The following is a 27,760-nucleotide window of genomic DNA, read 5'->3' as shown; positions in this document are numbered from 1 at the left end:
CTTCTTTTTTTTTTTTTTTTTTTCTTTTTTTTTTTTTTTGTTAAGGGACACCTATGGATAGATGTTTAATAGATGTTTATCAGGTGGGAATCTTATCAATTTATTAGAACAAAATGCAAATATTTTAAGCATCTGTAGAGATATAAAGAAGTGGTAGACACGAGTATCCAGTCATAACTAATTTACTCTGTATATAATATCAGAACCTTCAGTTGTCTGGCCATCTCTTGTGTTTTATTGGGGAGCTGATATGTAGACTGTCCTCTAGGACATGTCTAACAGAAAGATTGCAACTCAGATTTGTGCTCTCATGTTTTTACAGTAACTTTGGAGACCAAAAGAAGCATTGTATAGAATTTAGATTAGTTTTTTGTGTGTGTGAATCTACCTTTGTTTTAATTTGAAATTAATGAGCTAATTCTGTCAGGTAAAATTATAGGTTCCTACAAGTCATACAGAGACAATTCTCTAAAAAATATCTCTGACAGTGTGCAATTTTAAGATATAGAAGATTATTTTAAAGTTGTTTGGTTTAGTCTTAAACTCAGATATTTCAAGTTGCTCATGCATTTTCAGAACATATAACCTTTGACGTTTTCCTGTAGTAACTTTTGAATTTAATTACAAACTTGCAGAGTTCTCTTGACTCTTCGCCCCACACACTCTCCCACTCTCACATTCTTGATAATCTGAAATATTCATATTACTTCGAATTTCTTTCAGTAGAAAATGTGAAAATTGGAGACAATGCTTATAATCAGAGTGTTCTAATGTGTTGTTGGGGTTTTTTTTGCTGTTACCCTATTCCCTACCACCTCCATGGCCCAGTCCAGATAATTGATAGGTATTCCTTCCCAAGTTTTACTTATTTTTCTCTGTAGGGTAAAGTGACATGATAGTTTTCATGTATGAACACTGAATATAAATATTTTTATCCCCTCCTGCTTTTTAGGTGTTCTTTGGACTTTTATTGAAAATCCCAGGTAGGCAAGCTCCTTTTATATGCGTGTTTAGTTTAGATTGTGCTAGTTTAGAATATAGTGCTTTTTTTTTTTTTTTTTTTTTTTAAATGATGCCTGTATTCCTTAGCATCATCTTCTGGGTTTGGGTCCTAATTGCTGCTGTAGCTTATGTTGTTGTAGAGATGTGTGGATAATTTTTTGATAGCTGCAAATGTCATACAGTAGAACAGTATGTGGCAAGACTTCTTAAATCTGTTTTTGGTTGTGCAATATTTCTTGGTTGTGTCTGTATTGTAAAAATGCTATTTAATGTGTTAAAGACCAAATATAACCATGACTTTAATTGCTTTCATAACTTAGTTCAGTAATATAGCATTAATTCTTGGGTATGAGCATTCTCTATCTTGCTCTTCATTAGGCTGTTTTGACACAGGTTTTTGAATATTTGGAAAATTTTATTTTAAAAAATCATTGCTCATTAGAATTTCTGGTTTTGCCTTTGAATTTCTGTTTTGCTGAGAGGACAGTAATTCTTTAAATACTGTTTTTTATAGCCAACACAGTTGGCAGTAACTTTAATATTTTCTTTCAAAATAATTTTTCAGTTGGATAGTGTGTGGATAGAAACAAATTTCATTCTTTGGTCAAACATGAAACATTCTGGGTAACATTATGTTTAGTCAAATCTCTTATGTTAGCAGGCATACTTTTTAGACTGAAATTTCAAAAATAGACATTCTTTGGCCATTGAAAGTTTTTAGATGAAAATGTGAAGTGTCTGAGTGGGTGGATCTCCCAAAAAATCATCAAATCCTTCCATTAATTTTTTTTTCTAGTTTTCTTCTTAATTGAATGTCTGATTTTTATTTCTTGTACCTAAGAAAAAAAACTGGGGTTACTGGTTATTTAATTTCTGGAGCATTGTAAGTGTTGCTCAAACAATTTTTTTTTCCTCCTTGTAAATTGTGTAGGTGGAATGTGATGATAACGTTTTGAGAGAGAATAGGGAAGCAATTGGGACTGCAGTGTTAAATTATCCTGGCACGTAGTGACTTGTATAAAGATAAATGTGATTGTTAAGGTAACAAGAACTGTAGCTATCTGCTTCTACAGGCTCTTTTATTCATTAGCTTGTTTCTGCTCTGTTTTTTTGGGTTTGGGTTTGTTTTGTTCTGTTCTGGGCTTGTTTTCCAGAGGTTTCCAATAGTATTCAGGTTTTGCTGCACTAAGGCAAACACTGTAGTCAGGCACAGTTTACAGTGATGAGTGCAACTTGAACACTTTTTGTCAATGGGTTGGATGCGTTTTGGCAGCTGTGTTGTCTTAAATCCGAGTCTAGACAAGAGAATTAAAGGTGTGTTATGAGCACATTATCCTTTCTCAACATTAATGTCATGGGACTTGCTCAGTTAGTTGGTGCTGTACTCTTTAAAAACACAGTGGTGACAATATTTTAGTTCTTGTCTTGGTTAGGCCTAGACTAGGTGAAAGATCAGATGAAGGGCCAGGTGAAAGATCAGATGAAGGGCCAAAAAAAGTGGTTTTACAGTTGATTGTCTTGTTTTGAAGTATCACTTGGGTCATGTAGGTAGAGCTTTTAACAAGTTTGCAAATACTGTCTTCTGCAAAAGTCAGAGTAATGAGGAAGACATTAAAGCATTTTTAAAATATTAGGATGTAATAGTGTAGGGTAGTGATCTGTGGTAAAATAAAATACAGTTCTTTCTTTATAGAATGGTTTGGGGACTTCCCATTATTGTTCTGGTTAACAGGTAGCCACCTTAACTAAAAGATTAATAGTGTTTGAGATTCCCATGCGAGTTTCAACTCAACTACAATTTAATTTGAACTGGAAATGAATTGGATAAGGCACTGAACTTAAGTGCTCTGAATGTTGTGAAGAAGAGCTTTGGTCTTGTATTTCTGATTAATTGCAAGAAAGGATGCTTTCAAGAAATAGCCAAATAGGTTATGGATAGCCTATGTGAATGTTTGCTGAATTATGAGCAAGTTTTCATAGCAGAATGTTTGGATTGTCTGCCCTCTTACTCCTAATATATTTTGCAATAAGGATTATAAGCCAGGACTGATCAACCTACTTTATCTGATTAGATTTGGTTGCAGTTTCCAGCACTGCTGTAACATCTTTTTAACTGCTGTACAAAATCTTACTTTAAACATTTTATAAAATAATTGGAATGCTTTTGTCTTTTGAAAAGGCTGTGAACTTTGTAAGACCTATCTAGAAATGCATAAATTCTTTCATCAAGAATTCCTTTTCTTTTGAAATGTACTTACCATCTTCTTAATTTAGTTTATAAATTTTAGAAACTCATTGGTTTTGTTAGAACTAAACAATGAATAGAAAATGTTTGGGGTTTATACCATTTTGCCCAGAATTTATAAATGAATGGGGAGAAAAAAATATGGTGGTGCTTTTTTTCACCCACCTCTGTATTTAATGATGCAGAATGTTGAACAAGTGTATTTTTTTGAACTGTGGCATCAGTCCTGATTTGTATACTGCTACTTGTAAATACATGCTTTTAGGAAGGTATTTTTTCAGTCTGTGGATTAGTTTCTACTGTCAAAAGAACTTGATGTATTAATAGGTTTTCATAGTAGGAGTCTTCTGTTTCCAGGTTCAGAATTTGCCCATCTTCTGCTGAAATAATTCTGCTAAAAACCAATCATACAGTCGTGTTTTGTGGTTTAGTTGTGGGGGTTTTTAGCTTCAGAAATTCAGTCTTGGGGGGAGGGGGGTTGTTGGTTTTGGTTGGTTGGTTGGTTTTTCTGGTTTTAATAATTTGGAGGGCAGAGGATGATCATGTACTATTTCTTCTGGAGGATTTTATCAGATGCCTTTCATACCCCTCTACCCCACAAAGCACAAAATCTAACTGGTCTGAGTGTTTTTCAGTCTCCAGTTAAATCCAGGCTCTCCATCTCACTGCTTAAAGAAGGCATCTGCTCAGTTAGTCTCAGATGCAGTTAGATTCTTGGTAGCTGACATGCAGGTTACTCCCTACAATGCCTGGAAGAGAGAAGAAAGAGTCACCTTCTGCTGGGTTCAGGCTGCTGCAGTCCACTGTCAAAGTCCAAGTGATAATGTGGAATGAATTCTCCCGTTGCTTTCTTCGTTTGGGTGTGGTGCTAAATTTGGGGGGAGGGGAGTGGGGGTTTGTCAGATTGGTACCACTTAAATCTGTTTGATCTGCTTGGATTCTAAAACAGATTACCTCCTCGGGATGCATGGAGGCTTTGGAGGTAGGAGAGGTTGGTTTCGTTTCTGTACCAAATGCACAGGATGCAAGCAGGCAATCCTGGCATCGATCTTCTGAACATGCAGTGCTCTGGAACAGATGCCTTTTTTTAATTTTAATTTTTCCCCAATGTCAGCCTTCTATTTTTCTTGCATTTCATTTAGAAATAAATGAGAACTGGGTCTTACAGGAAAAAAACACTAAGCTGTTTTGTGTCATTTCTTTAGGAATCTGCTTTGCTCTAAGGTGTGTAGTACTGTTGCAGCAAATCACTCAAACTACCAAGGCATGTATGTGGAATCTTTTCTCTTGAGAAACAGGCTTGGTCACTGCTCAAAACAGTTAAAAAGAATGTGAGGAAAATGGAAGTCAGTATGTCATCATGAAGCAACAGCTGACCTTTCCTGAAATATTATGGCCACCTGGGTTAGGGGAGTATTCTGGTGATCATTAACTATAAGGGATATCAATTTTGCATTTTTGCAGTGCATTCTTAATCTAAAGAGAAAAAGCAGTCCTGAGAAATCACTGGATTTCAGTCCTGGTACCTTTCTTTAGCTTGTATATATTTTTCTGTTCCCTTGGGATTTGTGAATTTGCCTTCATGCATTTATACTTACCTTCGTAGTGGTACATCTTCAACAAGAAGATTGAAGAGTATTTTCTAAACCTGCCTTGCAGTTTAGTGGTTAGAACAGTCTTCTGGAAAAGCAGATGTGACACTCGTATGACTGAAGGAGGTGTATGGTGCACGTCTGTCACCTCATTGATCAGGGTTGTAATCGCTGAGAAACAGCATTGATACCACTTGCTTTTATTCCCAGGGCTTTCTGTGGAAGTGATATCTATCATGGATTTGTTGAATATCTTACTATTGTTGTCTTAGTAGACTCAGTAAGCAATGTTCAGTGAATTAGGGCTCTCGAGGGACTTGGCTGCTTGCATGCCTCCTCCATAAATCTCCAGAGATCTTAAGTGTGTGACCCTATTTTGGTTCCAGTATATGGCTCAGCTGGGCTTGCACAGCTGTAGGCCTTCAGATACCTTGTTTTGACAAAAACTTTGGGTGGGTGCAGCATTTCAAGAAATTAAGTGGGTCAGAATACATTTTGTGGAGCAGTCGCTTGGTTGTGGGTCTTTAAATTCTTGAGTCCCAGTATATTTGCCTATGTCAGTTTTGCTTTCAGACCCAGAAATACTCGCCATCAGAATGAGCTCATGTCTCTACCTCCTCCTTTTTCACATCAGTTTCGTTCTGAATGTTTTGAGCAGTGAGTTTCTGAATGCTTTTGTATGACTTTTGTTAGTATAGGATATGGAGGAGGCCACAGACTTGATGATCAAATTGTCCACAGCATAGGCTTAACAAGTCTTGTACTTCAGATGTCTCCCTTCTCTAAAAGGAGTTCTATGCACAAGTTATATTATATTGCTGATTATAATATTTTATTTGGAGTTGAATTTGCTTAGGTGTCTATCCTTATACAAATAGTTGTCTGAGGGATTATAGATGTTTTCCTAGAAAGAAACTGGAGAAGAAGATGGTGTCAAAATAGCCTGTCAAGAGTCTATAGAGTTTTAATGTTAAGTATCAAACAGGAAGAAACTTGATTAGTTTGCCTTCATAGGCATCTCTTCTGTCCATCCCTTAATTTGGTTGTCTGCAGCCTCATTTAACATTAGAAGCTGTAGTTGCTCAGCAGTTCATGCTGTCTGTTTCTCCAGTAGTTGGTATAGGTTGGCCATGTGAGAGAATCAATAACCTTGTGCTTCTTGGTCCTTGATGTTCCAGAAAATTTAAGCATGATGGCACATTCTAGAATTTCACTCTATCCACATATTCCCAAATTTCATGCAAACTAGGGAGAACCTAGGCTGCCTGCTGATGTAGTGAGTGTGTGGCTATGTTTTGGTGGGAGTAGGGTTGAAGAGTCCTCTGCAGCCTTTAACAATAACATAATGGATCAGCTGATAATTTTGTCTGGACTGTATGAATGGATATCTAATAGTCTCGCCTTTAGTCTGGCACTATATACAATGTCTTGTTCCATCGGGGATTTTGTAACCTCTGTTACTTACCAATTCTGTAGTTGCTGCAAATTTCTGATGGGTCTGTTTGCTATCTAGCAGTTTTTAGTCAAGCTTCTTGTAACTCTTTTATTTCTAATGTTCTCTGTAACCAGATTTCATAGCAACCAAAGTCAGATACTTGCTACCCATCAGATGGGTCTGTTAACAACTGTTGGCAAGGAATGCTGTTCCTATTACCACTCCAGTACCAGTTTTTACATTGTGGGAATTGTCCTGCTGCCAGCAGGCCTTTTGCCCCAGATTCTGCACTGACCCTGCAATTGGAGGGTTGCTGGACTTGCTCCTCATCTGTGTGCAAAGGTGGTTTTCAGGAACTGTGATGAGCAAATGCAGTCCTTGGACAGGAGCTACTGTTCTTTTCATCTTTTTCATTTGGTCTGTTGGTTACACCTGCAATTGCCAAGAACTCAGCTACTGGGCTGCAGTGATGGTTTATAGACAGGACATGTGGATGTTAAACTGAAAGCAGGGCCCTTTCTCAGGGGAAGGAAATGACAGGCACTTGCAGACAATAAGAACTTTCAGTCACAAGACAGAACTGCAGCAGATGTGTTCAAAGGGCCATTATCTCTAAAAATTGTATCACAAGAAGCTGAAGATTAACATGGTAGCTTGATGATAGAAAGGTAATCCGGACTTCTTCGTCTCAGGTACTTTAGTAACTCTTTGATTGAACAAATCCATGCAATTCAGATTTTACCTACCAAAGTTTACAATCTAACTGTGTTATGAAAACAAAACCAAAATATACAGAAAGCTACCATCAAGGTACATGAAGTAAAAGGTCCAAGTTGCTCTGGAACATAAGGAGGAGGGAAGGAAGGTGCTATGTATTGTAGGGTTTACTGATGTGTCCCTACTCTTGATAGGGACACATTCAGGAAAAAGAAACAACCCTGAGATTACAAAATTTTCACCTCTGGAAAGAATTGATGCATTTTAGACTTTAAAGAGGAAAGAAGTACAATTTTTGAAAAAAGAAAATATTTTCTTTCTGTGGCTTCTCAAGAACTTGGTCATTCAATATAATTGCTGCTATTTATTGAAGGGTATTGCCTTTTTTTTTTTTTCCTATTTTTTTCTCATAAACTATGTTTGGTAAAAAACACTAAAAAGAAGAAAAAGAGAAAAGCATCCTTTCTTAAAATGAGATTAACATATACAAGAAAGAAAACAAATGATCTAAAGGTGTGAAATCTCATAACTTGGTGAATTTTGAATTCTCCTGCAGATCATTTTTAGTCAGTAATAGTGACTGCCATCATGGTAGCTTCATCTGCCAGAGAGGGACAATGGTAAGCTCAGCCTTGGATGAAAGCTGAGAAGGCACACCTTGAAAGTCCATCATTACTCTAAAATTAAGCAATTGTATTGCCTTCCTAGCTGGGATAATTAGACTGGTAATTGAAGTCTACATTCTTCTCCAAGAGATGATCAAAATGCTTGCTTTGAAAGACTTTCTGTCTGTCAGCAAGAAATGTGGTTAGATTAAAAGGACTGGGAACAGTCTGGGCTTCACACCTCCGCACACACCTTCAGATTAATTGGAATGGCCTTTCTGAACAGGACAACTTAATGTAGAAAAAATAATTAGTGAACTATTTTCAGGAAATTCTAGTTACCAATTAGTGATTCAATGATTAAGGTGTAATGGACACTGGGGTGTGTGTACAGTACCTTTAAACAGAATCTCTTTCTTAAAAGAAAACCAACTTTTTCAAATATTTCAATATTTTTAAAATATTTTCTTACTGTTAATTTTGAGGTTTAAGTATACACATCATCCTTTCTGTACCTAAAATGTGACAAATAGACTTGTAAATCTTAGGGTAATATTTGGTTTCTTAAAATAAAATACATATTCTTTTAAAATTAAGTTTGAAAAATCAGAATGAGAGGCAGTTAAAATGTATGCATATATACACAAATATATGCATATATGTACACTGGGGGTTTTCAGTCTTTTAGCCATCTGGGGTCAGGACCCAGGATAAAAGGAAAAAGAGAACATGGATTCTGTTGTGTTCTGCAGTCATCTTCTATTTAAAATAATTTAAAATAGGCTTTGTCTACATTTGAAAATTTTTTCACCAAATTGCTTCTGAACAAGTTTGTTTAAACCAGTGTAAAGCCACATTGTTTGTCTCATACCTAATTTGAGCAATATTAAAATCGGTATGCATGTGGGAATTTGCAACATTTGAAAGAAGTTTCTTAGGTCGGCCTGGCTTGTTTGTGTTTTCTCCCTCTGAAAAACAAACTATGTCAGCAAGAGACAGAGGCTCTGGTTTCATTCTGTTTCCCTCTCTCACACACGCATGCACAGGTTGCTCTTTCTGTCTCCTTGCCATGAGCTGAGCTGAGGAGCCATCTCGTTGGGTTCCACAGGCCACCAGCCGGCACCCCGCCACCGGCAGAGCGCCAGCACGGAGCCACTCCATGCCCAAGGGATGCTGACAGCCGGAGCCTTGGGCTCTGACCCCGGGGCTGCTGACACAGCTTTGGCACAGCCAACTCAGCCAGGTGCCCAAATCCCCAGAAATGCAGCAGTGTGCTGCTGGTGCTGGAGGAGTCCCGTGGGCCAGCGTTGCTGGTAGGGTTAACAGGTACAAGATAAAACGGTCTGCAGGGTTGAGTGGCTGCCACAGAGTGCCTTCGTGGACAATAAAATAGCTGTCAGACAGGTTAGTAAAACTCTTCTGGGAAAAAGGAGCTTTTTATAACCTAGACTTAGACCCAAGGAAATTAACATTTATACAGTAGTTAAAATATAAATAGTTTGACATCGGAGATGATGAGTATATCTGAGAGTCTCATTCTAGCTGGCTTCATTTTGATAGTTAATCAAATACTACATTTGATATATATATATACACATATGTATGTATGTATGTATGTATGTGAGGAAAAGTAAAATATTTAGAGTTCACTGTTTTACTAGATACCCTGTATTTAATGTAATCTTATAAACAAGTTCTTACTAAGAAAATTCTGGATGTTAGAATGGATTATATTCACAGCACTGATTCAGAATGAAGTAGTCTGTTGTTTTTCTTCAATTGGTACCCATCTTATTGCAGAAAGAATGAAAAAAGCTCCTAAGAAAATTATTTCTGCAGTTTATGCTCAACATAGAAGGGAGGTTATCAGTAAATTGTTCCCTATATTTATCTTTATACCACATAGCGGTAGTATGCTGGGAGGTAGTATTTTATATTTGAAGATTAAACCAAAATTTATTTTAATAAGAACAAAGAAGTAACAAACTCAAAAAATCCTGACAATTCTGAAGCTCTTACTTTGGTCTGTTCATCTTCAGATATGGAAACAGTTTCACTTAACAAGATAATATACACTTTTTGAATAAAGTTTCTGCAGTTAGAAAGTTGAATTGTTGAAGATGAAGGTGACTTCTTAAACCTGTGGAGAATAAAACCTTCTTGGTGCTCTGTTTATTCTAACATTCCAATTACTCTTACTGGGCATATGGTTATTAGATGAATTGTTCTGTAAGATAAGGGCCACCAGCTTTCTGAAGTCATGGCAGAATGGTTTTGCTTCTCAAGTTGAAAACCAAATGTTCTGGTAGAAACTTGGCAGGAGTGAAGAGGCTTTCAGAGCATCTATTCATGATACTAGTCAAGGTCTTGGATTTTTTCTTTGTTGGTATCAGAGTGTTTGACTATTGTCAAAAGGATATGAAGTCAGAATACTACTTCTGCAGTAAAAGAGAAAATTATAGCATTTATATTATTTTGTCCTGAATTGGTTCACTGTATCAGTGTGGTCACTTGCTTAGAGTTTCTGTAAAATAGTCCATCTTCTGAAAAACATCCACAGTTGTACCCTAATTGTACCATTGTGAGGATGATCTGTCTCAACAGAGCATTTTTTGCAAAGATTTTTATATCCATTGTAGGATGTTTTTATTAGCTTGAAGGACATTAAGCTGTATTCTTCTTTAGTTTCTAGGGCAACGAAAGTCTCTGCTTTGAACTAGACACACAAATTCTTTTCAGGCTATGCAGTATCATAAAAACTCTGGTATCTACCTGCCTTAGCTTCTACATGGGGACTGATGAGAGAGCAAAAATTCGTGCTGGGTAGTTTACCACTTAGCCCTATCATTTTTGTTTTACTTTTTCTTAAGTTTTAGTGACCTGAAGCTAGGTTCATTGCAAAAGGTCAAATTCTTTAAAAAGCAAATAAATAATAGCCTCTGTGGAACTGCAATTTGTATCAGTATGTAATGCTTGATTCTGTAGACTAGATCATAGCAGTCAAATATCAGAGGTGAGTTTTTTGACCTAGGCTTGCTTTTGCTTTCAAAGGCCACATCTGGGTTGTGCCAAAAGTCAGGAGTACAGACTTTTTGGAGTAAAAAGGCTCTTACTTTGACATGGAAGAAGAACTGTTTTCTTTCCCTGTGGTTCTGACTGTACAGGACAACACGGTTGTTCTGAACTCTAATCCTTTGCAAGCAGGTGATGCTACTAAGAAGGTTTTGAATTAATTGTTAGGCCTATTCTTGAAGACTGTAAAAGTGTAATTTTAATGAGCTAGAGAAAATCCTATTAGAATAGTTTAAACAAGTTTTCAGTGGAATTTTTATCAGTGATTATAAATTGGTTAAAGTAATAGAAGTGCATTGGCTTTGAAGAGTGTACTAGTACTTTAGAGGACTGTACTCTTCTGGCTCTTTTAAAATGTGTATGCATTTTACTCTTTCTGCTATTTTTACTTTATGTATCCACTAGAAAGTTTCACTTTTTATAGTTTAAATAAACAAGGATAAAGAGTTTGAAGTTGTCATTAACTTATGCTTGAGCTTTAGTTAATTCTGCAAAATCTGGTTAGTTCACTTTGCTTTCAGAATTCTAAGATATATGTCTATCTTGAGGCCTGTAAGTATGATTATCACTTCCTCTACATAAATGAATAGCTATAAATATTTATATAACTTTGGCTTTTTTTTTCTGAGCCCATTTTCTATGTAAACAAGCCTTATGCAACTCAGTTGTCCGCTTGTCTCATCTTCCTCCATTACCTGCCAGTGAGTTTTAAATTCTGCAGCGAAGTTAAACTAAATTAAACATTAGGACAAATTCCCAAAGAGATCGTGGAAGGCCTGTCCTTCCTTGGAAGTTTTCAAGACTGAGCCATGCCTGGCCCTGAGCAAGCTGGTTGAGATTTCCTGGCTGACCTTGCTCTGAGCAGGGGGTTGGACTAGAGACTTCCCAAGGTCCCTTCCTGCCCAGATCAACATCTGGAACAAATTAGAAATCTAAATAATGGTTAAGTTCTGTCAGAATTGTTGGTGGGAAAGACACACTGTCACTGTTGTCGTTATGGAAGAAAAGCTGGCATGTGTTTGATCCTAATTATGGAGAATGGTGAGGGGAAAAATTGTAGGCAGAAGGGAAAACTAGAGCTTTAGATAGCAACGTTGATAGACTGTAAGAAACTAGACCTACCATTGTACTCATAAATTACTTTACAGACTGTGTGCTTTATAAAAAGTCTAGATTCTGTTTCAGCTTTCCCAAAAGGATTATTAACAGTAGTTTATTGCAAGGAATTTTCTTTAGCCCAGCTACAGGCATAAACTTTGATATATCTGAATTGGTACAAATCGGTTTGGTCACTCTTCTTTCTCCTCCCTCACCTTTGTCAATGCTTGCTTGTACAGGAAGTTTACAGTATATTTTAAAATGTTATAGTAGTTTATCTAAACATTTGCACATCAAGATGTGCTTCTGAGAGAAATTTTCTGTGACAAAGCATGTATTGATAGATAAATAGTAATTCATTTTAGGGTCACTGTTAAGTTTTTTTTTTAACTCAGCAATTTAATAACTTTAAACTATTAAACAATAAGATTCCATAGATTTGTATGATGTGCAAGATGCTTGCTTTGCTTTTAATAGGTATCTGAATTTTTCATTGACTTTGTAAAGGGACCTGCTTAGTCCTACATCACCAGAATAGGCAGGCTTTATGACCTTGTAGAGTTTTGTACAGAGGAGCAAGGAGAAGGAGAAATCCCTCAATGTCAGCATATGTTTTAAGATATTGTGAGCTTTTGCGGTTTCTGCTCAAGCCAGTGGTGTTGAAGTGAAGTAACAACCTTGACTTTGTCCCCAAAGCTGGTGTTCTCGCTTCAAGGCACACCTAATCCAATAGCTTTATTCTTTCTGCTGACAGGTTTGATGTTGGCACGGACTCTGTCCTAACCTATCTCTTCTAAATACTTGTAAAGAAATCCTAAAATTTTGTGATGTTTAATAGTCTGCTGCTAAAAATAGCTGGGATGCAGTGTGCTTTTTCACTTGAAGAGCAAGCAAAACTGCTGCTGCATCCCTCAAGATGTTCAGATTGCCTCCATCACTTAGGATGGTAGACCTCAGAAGTGTTTATGTGCCATAGGCATCAGAGGTTAGAGCTGACAACTGTTTTCTTCAGATGGAAAGTGGAGGTACAGAATTCAAGGGACTTGCTAGAAATCGTACAGGAGATCTGTAACAGGGTGTGAAACTGAACCCACATCTCTTAAATCACGTCATCATTTCTCTTGCTTGATGTTTAATGTCTTTGCTGTAAGACATCAGAAGGTAAAATTTAATTATAAGTGGTCATGATGGAAAAAAGTGGTCATTTAAAAGAAATGTCTTTTTTTTGAGACTTCAGAATAAAAATAAAAGATAGATGGTAGTCTCTTTAATTTTAGAATCTTCTATATGTTGCACATTTGGTAGGTACTGAAAACTTTGACATATCCAGTCATGCTCATTTTATTTGAATAAACATTAGTATATTAGCATGGATATGGCTTAAAAATATTCAAGGTAAGAAAAACTAATGTGCTCATTAAGAATAATTTTCAATTATGAATGCAAAGTTTAAATATTGAAATGTGAGGCCTAATTTTCAAGATGTTGGGCCATTCCTACAGCTAGTAGTAGTAATTTAAAAAAAATTAGATGCTCAGTTTTAATGTCTGGGAATTTTTTGAGCAAGAGCTTTTTTGTATTTAAGCAACTATAACATGCTTCATTAATCTTATCGTTAGTAGTTTTCTTGACAAGTAGACTTCTTTCAGTGTGAACTGAGTAGAGAGACAGAAGCTAGATGAAATTGGTGCACCTGTGAGAATCTCAGATTTGTAGGACATTGTGATTTTCTTGTTGCTTTTAGAAACAAGAGAATTAGTCACAATTGAAAATGTCAGGTAAAACATTTGCCTTGTATTTACTTGTGGTTATTGCTTTTTAAGCTATACGAAGGAACAGAAAACTCCCATTTGAAAATTCCAGTGTTTCTAGGTTGCTAAATGTGGCAAGCATTTCAGGATTTCAACAAGATGATGCTGATACTTGGTTGTGTAAGATGAGAATTTTGATTGGCATAGAGAGGGAACTCAAGGATTAAAATCTTGTTTGGATATGCTCCTAGCAAACCTGCTGCTAAGCAGGTAGATTTTATATATCCCTTAGAGTCTTTTCAGTCTTGATAATAGACTTCAGTGTTATCTATGAATTTTAATGATAGATACTAGGGAGAAGTGTCCTTTTTAAGGTGAAAAGTATCTTCTTGTTTGTGAAGGCTTTTGCACATCTGAAACGGCAGTAGATGAGAAATGAAGCTACTTATGTCATTGGTTTTTTATTGTCATCCCCAGCGCTCAGAGTGCTGTTTTTCTTCACCTGTGCCATAGCCTGACTTCGAGGGGAGTAGAAAGCATCATGGGACATAGTTTAAACATTCATAGAATTCTGCAAGCTTAATGAGAAAGTGTCTTCCTAACATCTTAATGATCAGAGATTTTTTTTTAGGACTTATTTTCGTGACTAGCAAACCCTTTTCCCATAAGACATGTTGCTAGACCTTTGAATTTTCAGGTGTTCTTGACATCTTACCTTATAAGCTGGAGGCAGAGCTGAAGGTAGGCTGTATCTGTAGTGACTTGTAGAGGCAGGCTGAGAACATGGAAGGAGTTTATTGTTGTTCTAGCTCCCCTATGAAATCTTAGATGTGAAAAATCCTCTATAGATAACAATCTCTCTCTGAAGTGATTGGAAATGACCTGTAAATATCTTTAGTGTCCTTCTACAGAAATGATGTGCATCATCCTGTTGCATCTGTTGCAGCAAGGGAATGTAGGTTTACTAGATGTCCTTTGAGGATGTGTGTTGAGTTATACTATCCATGGTTCTTGTCCCTTGGAAAGTCTCAGCTGTAAGCTGCCTAGAAATAACATGTGCAAGTGCTTTGGTTGAAAAGGGCTTATTGTAACAGTTGGGAAGCAAATATTTATAGTGCTTCATTATATTGTGGTTGGTTGTTGTTTCTTGGGCTTTTGCTAGGAAGGGAACTATTTTCTCTAATTTCTTACAAGCACAGCACCAATGGTGAGCCAAACTAGCATTGGTTGAGACTTTTCCTAGACCTTGAAATCAAACTGGAAAGTGAAGCCAGCTGTAACACCCACAGAACTGAACTGCTTTAAAGTATTTTATTTAAGAGGTCAATATTTCCAGAAAGTTTCATGTACAAGAACAAAGATAGTTTCTGAAGCCTCCTCAAAAGTGATGTGGCGTGGTGTTATTTATTATTCTAATATTATCCTCTAAGTTGTTTTACAGTTATTATTTAATTTGCTATCCAATGAGTAAGTACAATTATCATGACTTCATATACCTCAATCTATCCATCTGAAGAGTTTGCTTTCCCAAAGGCTATGTAAGGAGTTCATGTCAAAGCCTAGAATAAAATGTTAGATCCCAGTCCTGCAATTAGGCCATACACTGTTCTTTATAGCAAACTAATTCATGACTCAGCCACCTAATTGCAGTGGGACTTCCAATAAACTCTCTAACATCTACTCATTTATAAAAATGATTTTAAGACTGTTTTTTAGTTGGATTTTGTTGCTTAAGAAATTAAATCATTACACAATATAGCTTACAAAACTGAATATTAAATGCAATTAATTAGTAAACCGGAATGACTTGTTTGCATCAGAACTGTGGGAGTTTTACAGCTGTTCTGTCTGGTTTGGCCTGAGAAGCCGTAATAATTTCCATTAGAGGGAAAAGCGCTCCAACTTTGCAGAAACCTACCTTTGTTTAGATTTGTATATGTCTCTCACACATTTATGCATGTATACAGGTATTGACACATCGTCATTGGTGTGTATTTGCAGGAGTCCATGGAAACATAACTCTGCAGAATGAGCCCCTAATGGTTACAGTTTTTAAAGCTACCAAAATACAAAAAATAAGGACTTAGAAAAAGTGAAAGGTCTCATTTGTCAGAGTGTCTTAAGGTAGTAATAGCTTCAGAATCAATAATTGGTAGCTTCAACAAAGGATTAAGATTGTTTGCTCCTTGAAAATTCTATGATATTGTGTCCTCTCATCCTGGTGTTTGAGAGGCTCAGAATCAGGCTGGGGAACACTCTGTGCCTTTTCTTGTCCTCTGTAGCTGATGTGAGTTTTAACTATCAAGGATTCTGCATTAAATATCCAAGTAATTATATGAAAGGGATTAGAAAAAGTCTTGATAGTTACACTTGGAATATGTTCTTCCTCTACACGAGGAAACTGCTTGTTCAAGTTATGACAGATTTTACTGCAGGCAATCAAAGTTTGCAGGTTACATGACAAAAGGATATTTAGTTATATTTAATGTGAATTTGTAAATAACCTAAAAGATTTAACTGTCATTTCTAGTACTTTATTTCATATTGCCCAGAATTCTTCTCCTGTGTATTCTGTCAGGACTCATACTACAAATTTTTTGTAAATCTAAAATGAAGAATAGTTCTTTTTACTGACTTTTTGCTATTGCATTATTGTCATCACTAATATCTTTATCCTTTAAATTAATTTCCTTCATGAAATACCATCAAAATTGTCAGAAATGCATTTAAATAATAGAGAGGAAGATGCCCTGCATGTAGAAGGTGATAAAGGTGATTAGTACTGGAGACTTCTTTTGATTATTAGTAATAGTAATAGATAGATACCTTTGGTATTTCAGTGGTCCCAGTATTTATCATGTAAAGCTGTAATCATGCATCTTTCCAAAAACTTCAGCAGAACTTAAACTTGTTGTAAGAAATAGTCTTTAAGAATACACATGGTGTTCTCTTGATTTGTTTTTATAACATCGAAAATATTTGGGTCTGATATGAATCTCAGGAAAAAATCCTAGAAAAGATACAACACTTCCAGAATGTGAAATTAGAAAGCAGGAACCTGTTTGAACTTTTTAACATGTTCTATACTGACTAGTACAACTCACACTCACGCACACATAGAGTATGGGGTACTGGGCAATCCTTAGAACGGTACAAGGGAATCAGATCAGTTTATTAGCCTTGGTGTATGTTTGGAGGTTTTTTTTATTCTTGCTCTTTTAGTCTTTATTGTATTTTCACAGCGTGTTTATCTTTATCCAATGGCATCTCTAACCAAAAATCTGAGAAGTACCTTGTAAAAGACATTAAGATATGATGTCAGGTACTGCCCATTTTTTTTTTCTGAGTATGACTGGAGGTGGAAAAAATGCAAGGTAAAAGTCTCTGAAGATGGTTTTCATACCATTCACTTTGAAGCTTTCTAAATGTTTTAAGCTGTTATTCGAAGTGTACATAGTAGTCTAAAGAGAAATGTGGATGATGTGTGTGTCGTGTGTGGTAAGATAAAATACAGAAACTCTTTATTGCTGTGTGACATTTAAAGCTGTGTGGTCAGTGGTGCATAACTGGGCTGCATAAAGCATTTGAAGTCTGTATATTTATTGATTTTATGTGGCTGTGGTGCCCATCCTCAGGAAAACTGAGGGATTTACTGTGGGCTCTTGGTCCCAGGTGCTCATTAAGGATGGATAGGAGGGTGGAGTTTAGCATTGAATAGTTATCTAGGATTGGGAAATACATTCTGATTGTCTTTGAGGGAGCAGTGGCTGTACCTTGCCAGTAGTGATATCCTAGATATGATGGCATTTGATCTGCACCAGTGTCTTTCATAGGGCCATAAATGACTGCAGTCGTGTTATCTCTTCAAGAGTCACCGCTGCTCAGTGTCTGTCATATTGGAGCTGAAGATAGTGAGATCATTTAAAGAGGGTTAAGTGCCTTGTTCTTTAAACGTGTTCTGCAAACATGTGTAATTGGTCTTGCAAAAATTTGTTCCTGAAGAGGTCTTAAAAAGTCAAGCCTTTCCATGCTACATTTGAGAGTGTTTCTTACAGGCTCTGCTGTGATGTTTGCCCTAGAATACATACTGTGCTGCACTGAAAAGTGGCAGCAATTCTTATTTTCAGTTGGCCCTTGTGCTTTTCATTAGGAGTGATCAGTGCTGCTGAAAGCTTTTCAGCCATACTGAGAAAATTGGATTTTCGTGCTCCAGAAATGAGGAACAGAACTGTGCCACTTTTCCTTTGCTAAGGAGACAGGCAGGGGGAGATGGGCTGTAACAAAAGACAAAACAACTGCCCAGCTCCCACTGTGGACTGAGCTGTTCTCTCTCAGATCCTGTGGTGGGAGCAGCAGCCTGGATTTTCAAGACTTCAGTTTAGGTGATGGGGTTTTAGCTCTTTTGCTCCGCTAAAAGTATTTGTGAGTAGGTTAGATCCTATTAGAATCTTTTGGAAGGATTTGTGGATTCCTAAGTTTGATTTTTGTGGTTGTATGGAAGGGTTCTGCATTGCTGCTTGGACATTGCAAGATGGCTCCTTTTTTTTGTTTGTTTGGGGCTTTTTTTGTTTTTTCCTTTGTAAAGAAGCTGTTTTCCTCTTGGGCCGCTGATACTCAACAGGGTGAAAAGCCTGTGAGGAAGAGATATTCTTCCCTTCAAATTTCAGTAGAATCATGTAATTACCCGACATCTGAGAAATTGCCCTTTCCCTTGGTGGGGTCTGTGCTGCTGCACATGACCTCAGTGGTGAGTGTCCAACCTCTGGCTGGTCAAAGCTCTGTGAATAGCAAGTGGAGTCTCCAGATGCAGGCAGGAGTTGCCTCCAGTGAGATCAGCAGCTGTAGTACGGAGAGTATTGAGCCAGGGGTCTCCCCCATACTCATCAAGAAAAAATTTGCCTGGTATCCTAAGTGAGGCAGGAAATTCTGGCAGTAAAGTCAACAGCTAGATTTTCCATGAAGTGTTACCAGAACTCAAAAACTGGGAAGTACATTGTGGAGACCCTTAGGACTCTGAATGAAGACACACAGTTTGTCATCATCTTGGTACTTGGAGAATATGATACTCAGATGTCTGGTCTGACTCCCCCTACTCAGCTTGGGTCTGGCAGGACTGATACTGAGCTGGAGCTCATAAGCCCATACCACAGCCAGTCTTCTGTTCAGTATTCATGGACTGTTTTTCCATTATTTGATGTATTCTAGGTAGCAGACCCTGACTTTTCTATGTAGAAAGACAAGTTGTATATATATTATAGGCAGGCATAAGTATATACGTATATATATAAATATAAAATATACATCACACAGAATATATATATGTATAGTGTATTTTCTCTGTAAAGTTAACTACTCAAAATCTAGGTACTACAGGGATGTGTTCTGCAAGAGCAACTTTATTTTTGATCGGAAGACATCATGAGAGCCTTGCAGAAACACTTTATTACACATTTCAGTATTGTAAAGTTATTGGTTATGAATGAATCTGAATTATAAGGTGAATAAGGCTATTGACTGTAGGATCTCATTTTAGGTGGTGAAGGTAGGTAGTGAATTGGGTAAATGCAAGAGGAAAAGCAATACAGAAAATTGCTTCTATCTGTTCCACCTAATGGTTCCTAGATGGTCCTATGCAAATAAATTAAATTAGGCTTTTCACATCTTTTCTGTCAGCTCGTCAGTTCTTTCTGTTCTTCAGTACGAAACTTCAGGGTTTCCACTGCTCCATTTCCCAGGTGCTGAGTACTCCTAGCATACAGACTCTCAGATATACTCGCTCAGCTTTTCTAGGGTTCCTAAACCTTTTAAGCACTTGAATATTTCAATGGAACTGGCTGGAACTCTGCAACAAGTGTGTGTGTGTTTCCCCATATGTTTCTCAACAAATTGGAGCAATCTCAGAAAACAGAGAGGTGATCTTTTTTTAATTCTGGCTCGTCTACTTCTTTACTGGGCACTTCTCAAGCGCCTGCTTTGAATTTCTCAGTTTTACCAGAGGGAAAAATTGAGAAGATACAGAATGCAAGGACAAGCCAGTGGAGAGTGAGAGGAAGTTTGGGGCCCTCAGATATCAAGAAATGCAGTGAAGGTGTACCTGATTCCACTTCCACTGAAGGGTTTTTTTAATGCTGTACAGCCAATGCAATAGGATACATGCATCTAAACAATAAAGATAAGACAGCAATTCAATATTTCTTTTTATCTGTTGAATGCCATCCATCTTATGTAATTAAAGACTATGCTATCTTGTGTTTAAATTCAGGAGGACAGATTTCAAGATGCTCGTGTGTATTTTGGTACTTAATTAGTGGCAGCTTACCTCTTGCAAGAGTTCCAAAGGTATCATTGTGCTAAATACTGCATATCCACGGAGTAAGAAATGGATTGTGTCTCTTCAGAGGGTAAATGAAGGCAGGATAAATGGTAAAAGTGAGGGAAATTCTCTACAATTATTTATGCAGCCCTGGACTAATGATTAAATGACATTCTCTTAGTTAGCAAAGAAGCATAACAAAGTTTAGAATTTTGCCTACATCTTATGACTTAGTTGGACAAATTTTTGATACTAGTCTGGTGGTGTAAAGGTTGCTGATGCGGTTTGAGACATTATTGGCCTTTTATCCTTTCCACCTCTGTGGGAGGTTACCTGTTCCAGTGCAGTGTTGGCAGACAGGGAAACAGGCTGTTTCCCTCAACCAGCTGAGGCAGATGCACCAGCAATGCTCTGCTGCCTTGCCTGGCAGGCAGGAGGGACAGGTGGGAGGGATGAAGAAGGTGTAATAGGTGGCTTAAGGATGGTGTCACCTTCAGCTGCTGCAGATGTCAGCTACTTCTTTTGTCTGTCCTGAGTTCAGATTTACTCCAGTGATTTGACTCAAAGCAATACTATTGAGATTAAAATGAAGGAGAAAATCAGGTTTAAGTTAAGAAGGAACCATCTTGCTTCTCTTAGGTCTGATTTAAGTGCTGAAAGTTATAATTGGTTTTTCTCCTGGTCCTAGTTTCTTTCCTGAGAAAACCTGTGTAAGAGTTTTTTGGAAATAGGATCAATGTTTTCTCCTCTCTTTTCTGGGGAAAATATGTAAATTTAAAACCTGATGGAACACTTAGTTTCATGTCTGAAGAAAGGTTTATGAATGTGAGGATGGGGGAAAAAAGGTAGGCATTTCAGGTTTTTTTTTTAAATTTGGCAAGGATCCCCTCACAAGGAGGAGTAAAGTAATAAATTCCTTCATAGTTATATGATCTGTTGTGCTGTCCAAGTTGATTATGAAGCAGAACTGTGATAGTATTGCCTGGAACTTAATCTTGATTTTTTTTTTTTTTTGTCTCTTCAACTCTTACTGGCATAATGATGTGAATGCTGCAAGGGAGAGATATACATTCTGTATTATCTAATATGTGCTTTTATATAATAATACTTCTGTGTGTATGCAGTACTTGGACTACATTTCCTGAAATTTGGAATTAATTTACCGGCCCTTTGGTTTTGTCTCGTTTATTGCTATTTAGAGAGTTCTGTGTATATTGACCAAAGGTAAATGTACCCTTGAGAGTGTTGCATCGTTATCCCAAGCTGGAGATACAAAATACCTGTTCAGGGAGAAGGAGGATGTAGTGTTGAAGGGAGAGTTTGATGTCCATTATGTTTTTACATATGGAGATGGCAAACAGAGAAAATAGTATTATATGCCTCATTTTTGTAGTGTGGAAGTATTCCTGGCATATTTCCTGGAGGGAAGGAAAATTCAGAGGAGGAAGATTTTTGTAGAACTTGTAAAGATCTGACGGGAACGAGATGTGCAACAAGTAGCTTGAATGTGAAATATGCTTTTTTTTTAAGTGTAAAATTTTAAGATCATCCAGATATCTCTTTCGTGTTGGGTCTGTACTGTTTGCAAATAGATGATTTTTTTTTTAAATGCTTTAAGAATGTTACCATTTTTTTAAATATAATTGTTGTTTTTGTTTTTGTTTTTAAACTGTAGGTATGAGAAGGTGCCAGTAATTCTGGTTGGTAATAAAGTGGACCTGGAAAGTGAGAGAGAAGTATCATTGAGTGAAGGCAGAGCCTTAGCTGAAGAATGGGGCTGCCCCTTTATGGAGACCTCTGCTAAAAGTAAAACAATGGTGGATGAGCTCTTTGCGGAAATTGTTAGACAAATGAACTATGCAGCACAGCCAGACAAAGATGATCCATGCTGTTCTGCATGTAATATACAATAGCATTAAAAATGACCTAACCTGGACTTAATTTACAGTAATTTTGTAAGGTGGTAAAACTGTCTACTTCACTTCCTGGTTTGTGGGTCACTTGAAATACATCTGTAGTGAAGTAGCAACATTAACTCAGAGCTGAGCATTGAAAGTCAATCACTGACTCTGAATATAATTGGGTTAAATGACCACATCTCACCCGTTTTTTCCCTTTGAGCACCTGCAATTTTATGGCACAGTCAGTTGATCTACAGGGTCGTTGCAGTCGAACATACGTGTGTTGTCAGGTCAGACAGCAACAACAGCAACTATTTCCGAAGAGGACAGAATCCTTTTGGAAACGGGAAACGAAAGCAGTGGAGAGGATATCTCTGAAGACCATTCACAACGAGCATAAGCATGAAGAGGAGAGCCAAGTCTTTTGGTGTCTGATTACCACGCTTCAGAGTGGGCACTATCACATGTGGCTGAGTTTGTTCAGTCAGTTATGTTGATTTCACCAGAACTTCTGACAGTGTTGGAGGAAAAGGCTACCAGAGACCCATATAGTTTGGATTGTTTTCAAAATCAATGCTATTATTTCTACACTTTATCTCACATCTTGAAATAGAAAACATTGAATCAGTGTGTGAAATGAGAGGCAAGATCTGGAAACAAGTGACAGGTGAAGAAACAGTCTGGCATTGGAATGTTTTAAATCTTTCATTTTGCTGCTCAAAAATGGAGGATCGCTTCAGGTTTTGGTCTACAAAAAGCCAAACAAACCCTCTGTTTACAAAGCAGGAAGCATCTTTATTTTCACTTTACTGAACCAGGAGGAAGCAACTGTGATGAAAAAAAAATTGCTGAGCCTTACTAACAAGGAACACTTTAATAGATTAACTAGTACCATCTTGTAAGGAAAATTAAGCCATGTTTCATCCATATGTTCCCTTCTGCAGAAACCTCGTGGGACAGTACGAACATCCTGCATTTTTAAGTTTGTTGAAGACAACAGTTTTTCTTGCCTTTAAGGGCTACATTCTCTGGTGTGATCCCAAACTAACCTTTGAAAATCCAGTTTGCTATTTGATAGCTTTAATGGTGTAAACTTAAATTGAATAACCATGTGAAATCATTTGGTTCAGAGGTGAAATAGTTATGGTTGTAATTCCTTAGGTGAGTGTGGAAATGGCACTTTAATTGCCTGACACACTATTCAAAGGTTGCCCCAATTATTGGAGTGTTTTATGGTGGGAGCAAATATTTTATTTTGAAAGGATGCTCGAGCTCTGACTTGCTAGTTTCATAGCAGTGAAGTATTTATCATTTGCATGACTAATGGCACAGAAATACCTATTTCAAAGTCTTACAATCAAAGTATAGAGAAGTTTTCAATCACAATGTTTAGATTTTAAATGCTGGAGAGATTGTCTTGAGCTGGATCTTTTATAGGTAAAATTGGCCATAAAAATACAGTCACTGAGCCTGTGGTCTAAATAACACCATGCGTTCATTAGTTTTTCAATCTTGTGCAGTAACAGTGTAGTTCCTTGTGTTTAAATGAGTGAAAATAGGGGTGCTGGGCTGTGTGTGTGTGTATGTTGAGTGTGTATGTGTGTGTGTATATGGCCCTTAGAAATGCTGTAATTGGAGTTAGGTTCGAGAGTTTTGCCTCCATCTGCAGAACTTGCTAAAAACGCTCTCATCTGCCACACAGGACACTGGAGTAGAAAACACTTTGCAGATTTCCATACATAAATATCCTTAACATTTTGAATTATAGTTCAGTGGATGATAACTAAAGGAAGTCATATTCGCGGAAGAGAATTGGCCAACTCTGCCCTTAATCTTTCAAGACCTTTCCACAGCCAGTGTGACAAAGGGCATTAGATGTCACAGAACATTAAGCCTTACTAGAACGTAAATGTAGCCCATTTCCCATCTACCTTGCAGAGCTTTCGTTGCTGTACTTTGTTCTCTTAGGGAGATAGGCACACCGTTTATTTCTGGCATCTGAATGCCCATTTTGGGTGCTCTGAATCGCCCTCCTAGAGGCACCTACCTCTTTCCATTGACTATATAGCAAACTTAGGCTATTAACTTTAGTCCTCCAAGTCACACAACTCACATGCCTAAACTAGATGGTATGAATGTTCACTTACCACCCCCTGCCTGCCCATTGTGTCAGCTGCCATGCTTAAGCAAGATGTGAGATGTTGGATTAATGATATTTCAGGGTTTCAAGTATCTAGATTAGGAAACTATTTATCAAGCAGCACAATCCATCCGTAAAACAGCTTGTCAGTGTGAGATCCACTGCATAAGCACTTGGGGGAAAAAAACCTATAAAAAACAAACCCCAGAAAACAAGCCAAAGCCAAATTTCAAACTGAGTTGGAAGTACATGTTATGCAATGTTATTTAGAGAGATGTTAAAAATCTTACCTCACAGATTGTTCATCAACCAAGAAAATGGCGTGAAGTAGAGTATGAACAGCCTAATATGAAGTTCATAATGTAAAGCAGATGGGCTTTAAATATAGTAAAAATTGCACAGTAAATTTTTAACTGAAAATATTAAAGAAAATATCTCCCAGTTTTGTTTCTTCATTATACTCTTACATTTTCAAAAGCATAGGCCATATGTAAGCTACCATGCAACTTGGCTGGGGGGGCAAAGCGTAAGTGTTGTTTTTCATTGTATAGTTCTGAGGAAGTAGTTATGCACTATTTGTATTTCCACTAATGTGAAGGTAGTGGAGCTTGAATCAATGACAGTTGCACTCGACAGATTTCTCAAGTTATAGGGGTAGCAGAAAGGGAGGTAGGTGAGCCACACAGCAGCTGCATGGCTGCCCTGCAGGAGTCATTGGTCTTGGGTCACTGTTTCATTTGTACCCTGGTAGGATTACCAATTATAGTATTTGAAAGTTTCTTATAACATGCCTTAAAATATTATGATTTGTTCCAAAGACCCACTTTTCTTTTGGCTGTTCTTGTAGAGCTTTGTACTTTTCTACAAAGACAGCATTTCTCCAGTTTTGTTGGTTTTTTTTAAAAAAAGTTGCAACTTTTATTCTTTTAAGCTATGATAGTGAGAGCAACTGTTTCCTCTTTCCCTTAAAAATACACACAAAAACCATTCAAAGCAAACAAACCAGAATCAGATTAAGGCTATTAACTATAACTTGCATTGGATTTTGTTTGCGTTTTTTCTGTTGCGTCTGTCCCCCTGCCCACCCCTTCAGAGCATTAAAAAAAGAAATTTGGTGACATTTTCTGTTCTGGTTCTAGCCTCTCCCTAACCCCAGTGCTACAGTTGCCATTACTTTTCTGTGGGAAAACTGGTATTTGCTTTCCTGTATAGAATGTTGCCTAATGATGTCAGCCATTTGGTTGGGGGGGTTTGTGCATGTTTGTTTTTAATTTTTTTTTTTTTTTTACCAGTGTGCCGTCAAAGCACTGGTTAGGCTTTAATTGTGAAACTCCGCAACAAAAGCAAATGTTTGACAACTGCAGGAGGCTTTTATCTGCATTGTTGTGCATCTGTTAATTCTTGATCAGGGTTTGAAGAAAGACTGAAGTGGGTTCTGGAGTCAGACTTAACGCTGTTGATTTGGAGTTTCCTAGGGGTGAATTAATGTATTTCACAGTTAATTGTTGAGCTCTAATACAACTGGCAACTTAAAATGGGGCAACAGTTTGTTTTGTAACAATGTCAGTTGTTTAAACCTTGATGTTTCAAATAAAACAAGAATTGTACATAGAACTCAATGCAAACTCAGCAGTTGTATTTGGAGTTAAATTATTTTAACAAATAAATTTATTTAATGAAATCTTCCTTGCATTTTCTGTATTGTCCATTTTGATTTGATCAAAAAGTTCATCCAGAGCTGATGAGGGTGCCCAGTAATTTGAAATGACACTGTCAACTATATTCAGTTCAGCTAAGTATTTCCTGCCAAAATGCTCTTCTGGTACAAATTAAATAGCAATAAGTAAAAATCAAATATACTTTATTTTTTATGGTTGGATGGATGGTTGTGATTTAAGTTATGAGCTTGATAAAGAACAATAGCAACGGATGGGGGTTTTTGTTCACTTTTCTTAGTGGGGTATGCACTGACAACAATCAGTAATACTCAGTATTTGGTAAGATACAGCTCTTGGTATGGCAAGAGAATAGTGCTTATTGTAAATATATAATAAAATTTTCCATGTATTAAAAAAAAAGACCAAATAAAAACTTGGTCAATATATGATATAGTTAACATGCAGAACTACTTTTGTAGCACTGAGGCTGCAAAGCGTTAAAGAAGGATTGTTTGTTATATCAGCTGTTCAGTTGATGAGTGTTTTGAAGGCTTTCAGCACCACACAAAAGGAGTTAGTGTTAGAAAGAACTTCAAATACAATTAGTGTTGCAGAGATTTATAAATGAACAGTTGAGCTAATGCTAACAGGATTATTCTAGCTAATTGGCACTGATCAGCAGTTACATTTTAGTCATGCCAGTATCGCTAAAATACCCTGTTTTCAGTAATGATGGGTGCTTGGTCGTCTCTTGTGCCCATGTCATGCATGCCTTAAGGAGCAAGAAGCCTGAGGCTGGCACAGCTTAAAAGCTTTTAGTTCTATGGATCATGTAGAAGGCTGACACATGCTGCTAATTTCATGTTTTTGATTTGCCCATTCATTCTGTAAATCACTTCCAGGGGAGCTTTTGCTGATGGGTTCTTCCAGTCCCATTAGCTTAGTAATATCCTTTTGTTTTACCCAAGAAGATACCTATAGAGGGACAACAGGAATTCATTGGACTGTTCTGAACAGTTTAAAAAAATGCCAATGTGTGACATGCTCTTTTCAAATAACTGAACAGCTAGAAAACCTTGAGTTTTTCACTCTTAGCAATTTCTTTGTCTCTCTGCACTCCTCCCCCCCCACTTTTTTTCTTTTCTTTCTTGCTACTGCAGGAAGTTTTTCGCTGTGTAAAGTCTTTTGGTTGGATATAATATCTTGGTATCAATCTTCCACAGGTATCAGTCTTACTGGATCACCAACCTTTGGTCATTACTTCTGTTGCTTAACCAGGGAATCACTGGACTACATCTTCTATTCCAAGTTACCTTTAAGCAGTATTGTGTCCTTGCTGTTTACCCTGTGCTTTATTCTCCATTAAAATGACATCTGTTTTCTGAGATCAGGAAGACTGATTCTGAAATTGCTGACAACTGTGTTTATTGCTCTGTCTGGCCCATAGTAGTGTACTCCATCTATAGTCATGTCTTGCTTTGGCAGACACCATCTTGGTCATTCTCTTTTAAGAAAGAAATTTCCAGCTTCCAATGACTCTGTTTGAATGCACTGGTGTCCTACTCAGTTGTCTTAAACAATTCCTGTTTTGCCATAAAACCTGCAGAAAGAACTTGTGTTTCTGTGCTAATTGCAGTCACAGAATTGCAGACATTTGGAACTGTGGGTTTCTTTCCTTCATAGGGAGGTCAGTTAATACATCTGGATTTTGACTCCAGTTGTTTAGGGCTTTGTTTGTCTGATGGTCAACACAACATGTTTTTCTTCTCGTGTTGGAAGTAAGTACTGAGTTAAGAGTCGTAGGCTCACAGAATGATTCAGCTAGGAAGGGATGTTTAAAGTTCATCTAGTTCCAGCCCCTGTGCCATGGGCAGGAATACCTTCCACTAGACCAGATTGCTCAAAGCATGGCCTTGAACACTTCCAGGGATGGGGCATCTAAAACCTCCCTGAGCAACTCATTCCAGTGCCTCACTACCCTCACAGTGAAAAAATTTCTTCCTTAGAATCTAAACCTACCTTCTTTCAGTTTGAAGCCGTTCCCCCTTGTCCTCTCACTACAGGCTCTTGTCAAAGGTCCCTCTCCAGCTCTCTTGCAAGCCCCTTTTAGATACTGGAAGACTGCCAGAAGGCTCCCTGGAGCCTTCTCCAGGCTGTGGGTTGCATTTACAGGCTGGACTGCAAGTGGGTGGAAGAAAAAGCCGTGTTGATGTGCGCCAGGCACTGTGCGA

General features: G+C 37.4%; 1 protein-coding gene across 1 annotated transcript in view; it reads left to right on the top strand.

Annotated features, from left to right (window-relative positions):
- Positions 1–25,552, top strand: part of RAP2A (RAP2A, member of RAS oncogene family) — a 31,274-nt gene extending 5,722 nt beyond the window's left edge. The window contains exon 2 of the mRNA XM_085057408.1: positions 21,506–25,552. Coding sequence (XP_084913534.1) covers positions 21,506–21,743 — 238 coding nt within the window. The 3' untranslated portion in view covers positions 21,744–25,552. The remainder of the gene's footprint in view (positions 1–21,505) is intronic.
- Positions 25,553–27,760: the final 2,208 nt, after the last annotated feature.

Source organism: Lichenostomus cassidix, chromosome 1 (genome assembly GCF_008360975.1).
Source record: "Lichenostomus cassidix isolate B80296 chromosome 1, HeHo_3.0, whole genome shotgun sequence".
Taxonomy (NCBI): domain Eukaryota; kingdom Metazoa; phylum Chordata; class Aves; order Passeriformes; family Meliphagidae; genus Lichenostomus; species Lichenostomus cassidix.
Note: the sequence above shows the minus strand (reverse complement) of the source record. Positions and strands in the feature narration are given on the sequence as shown.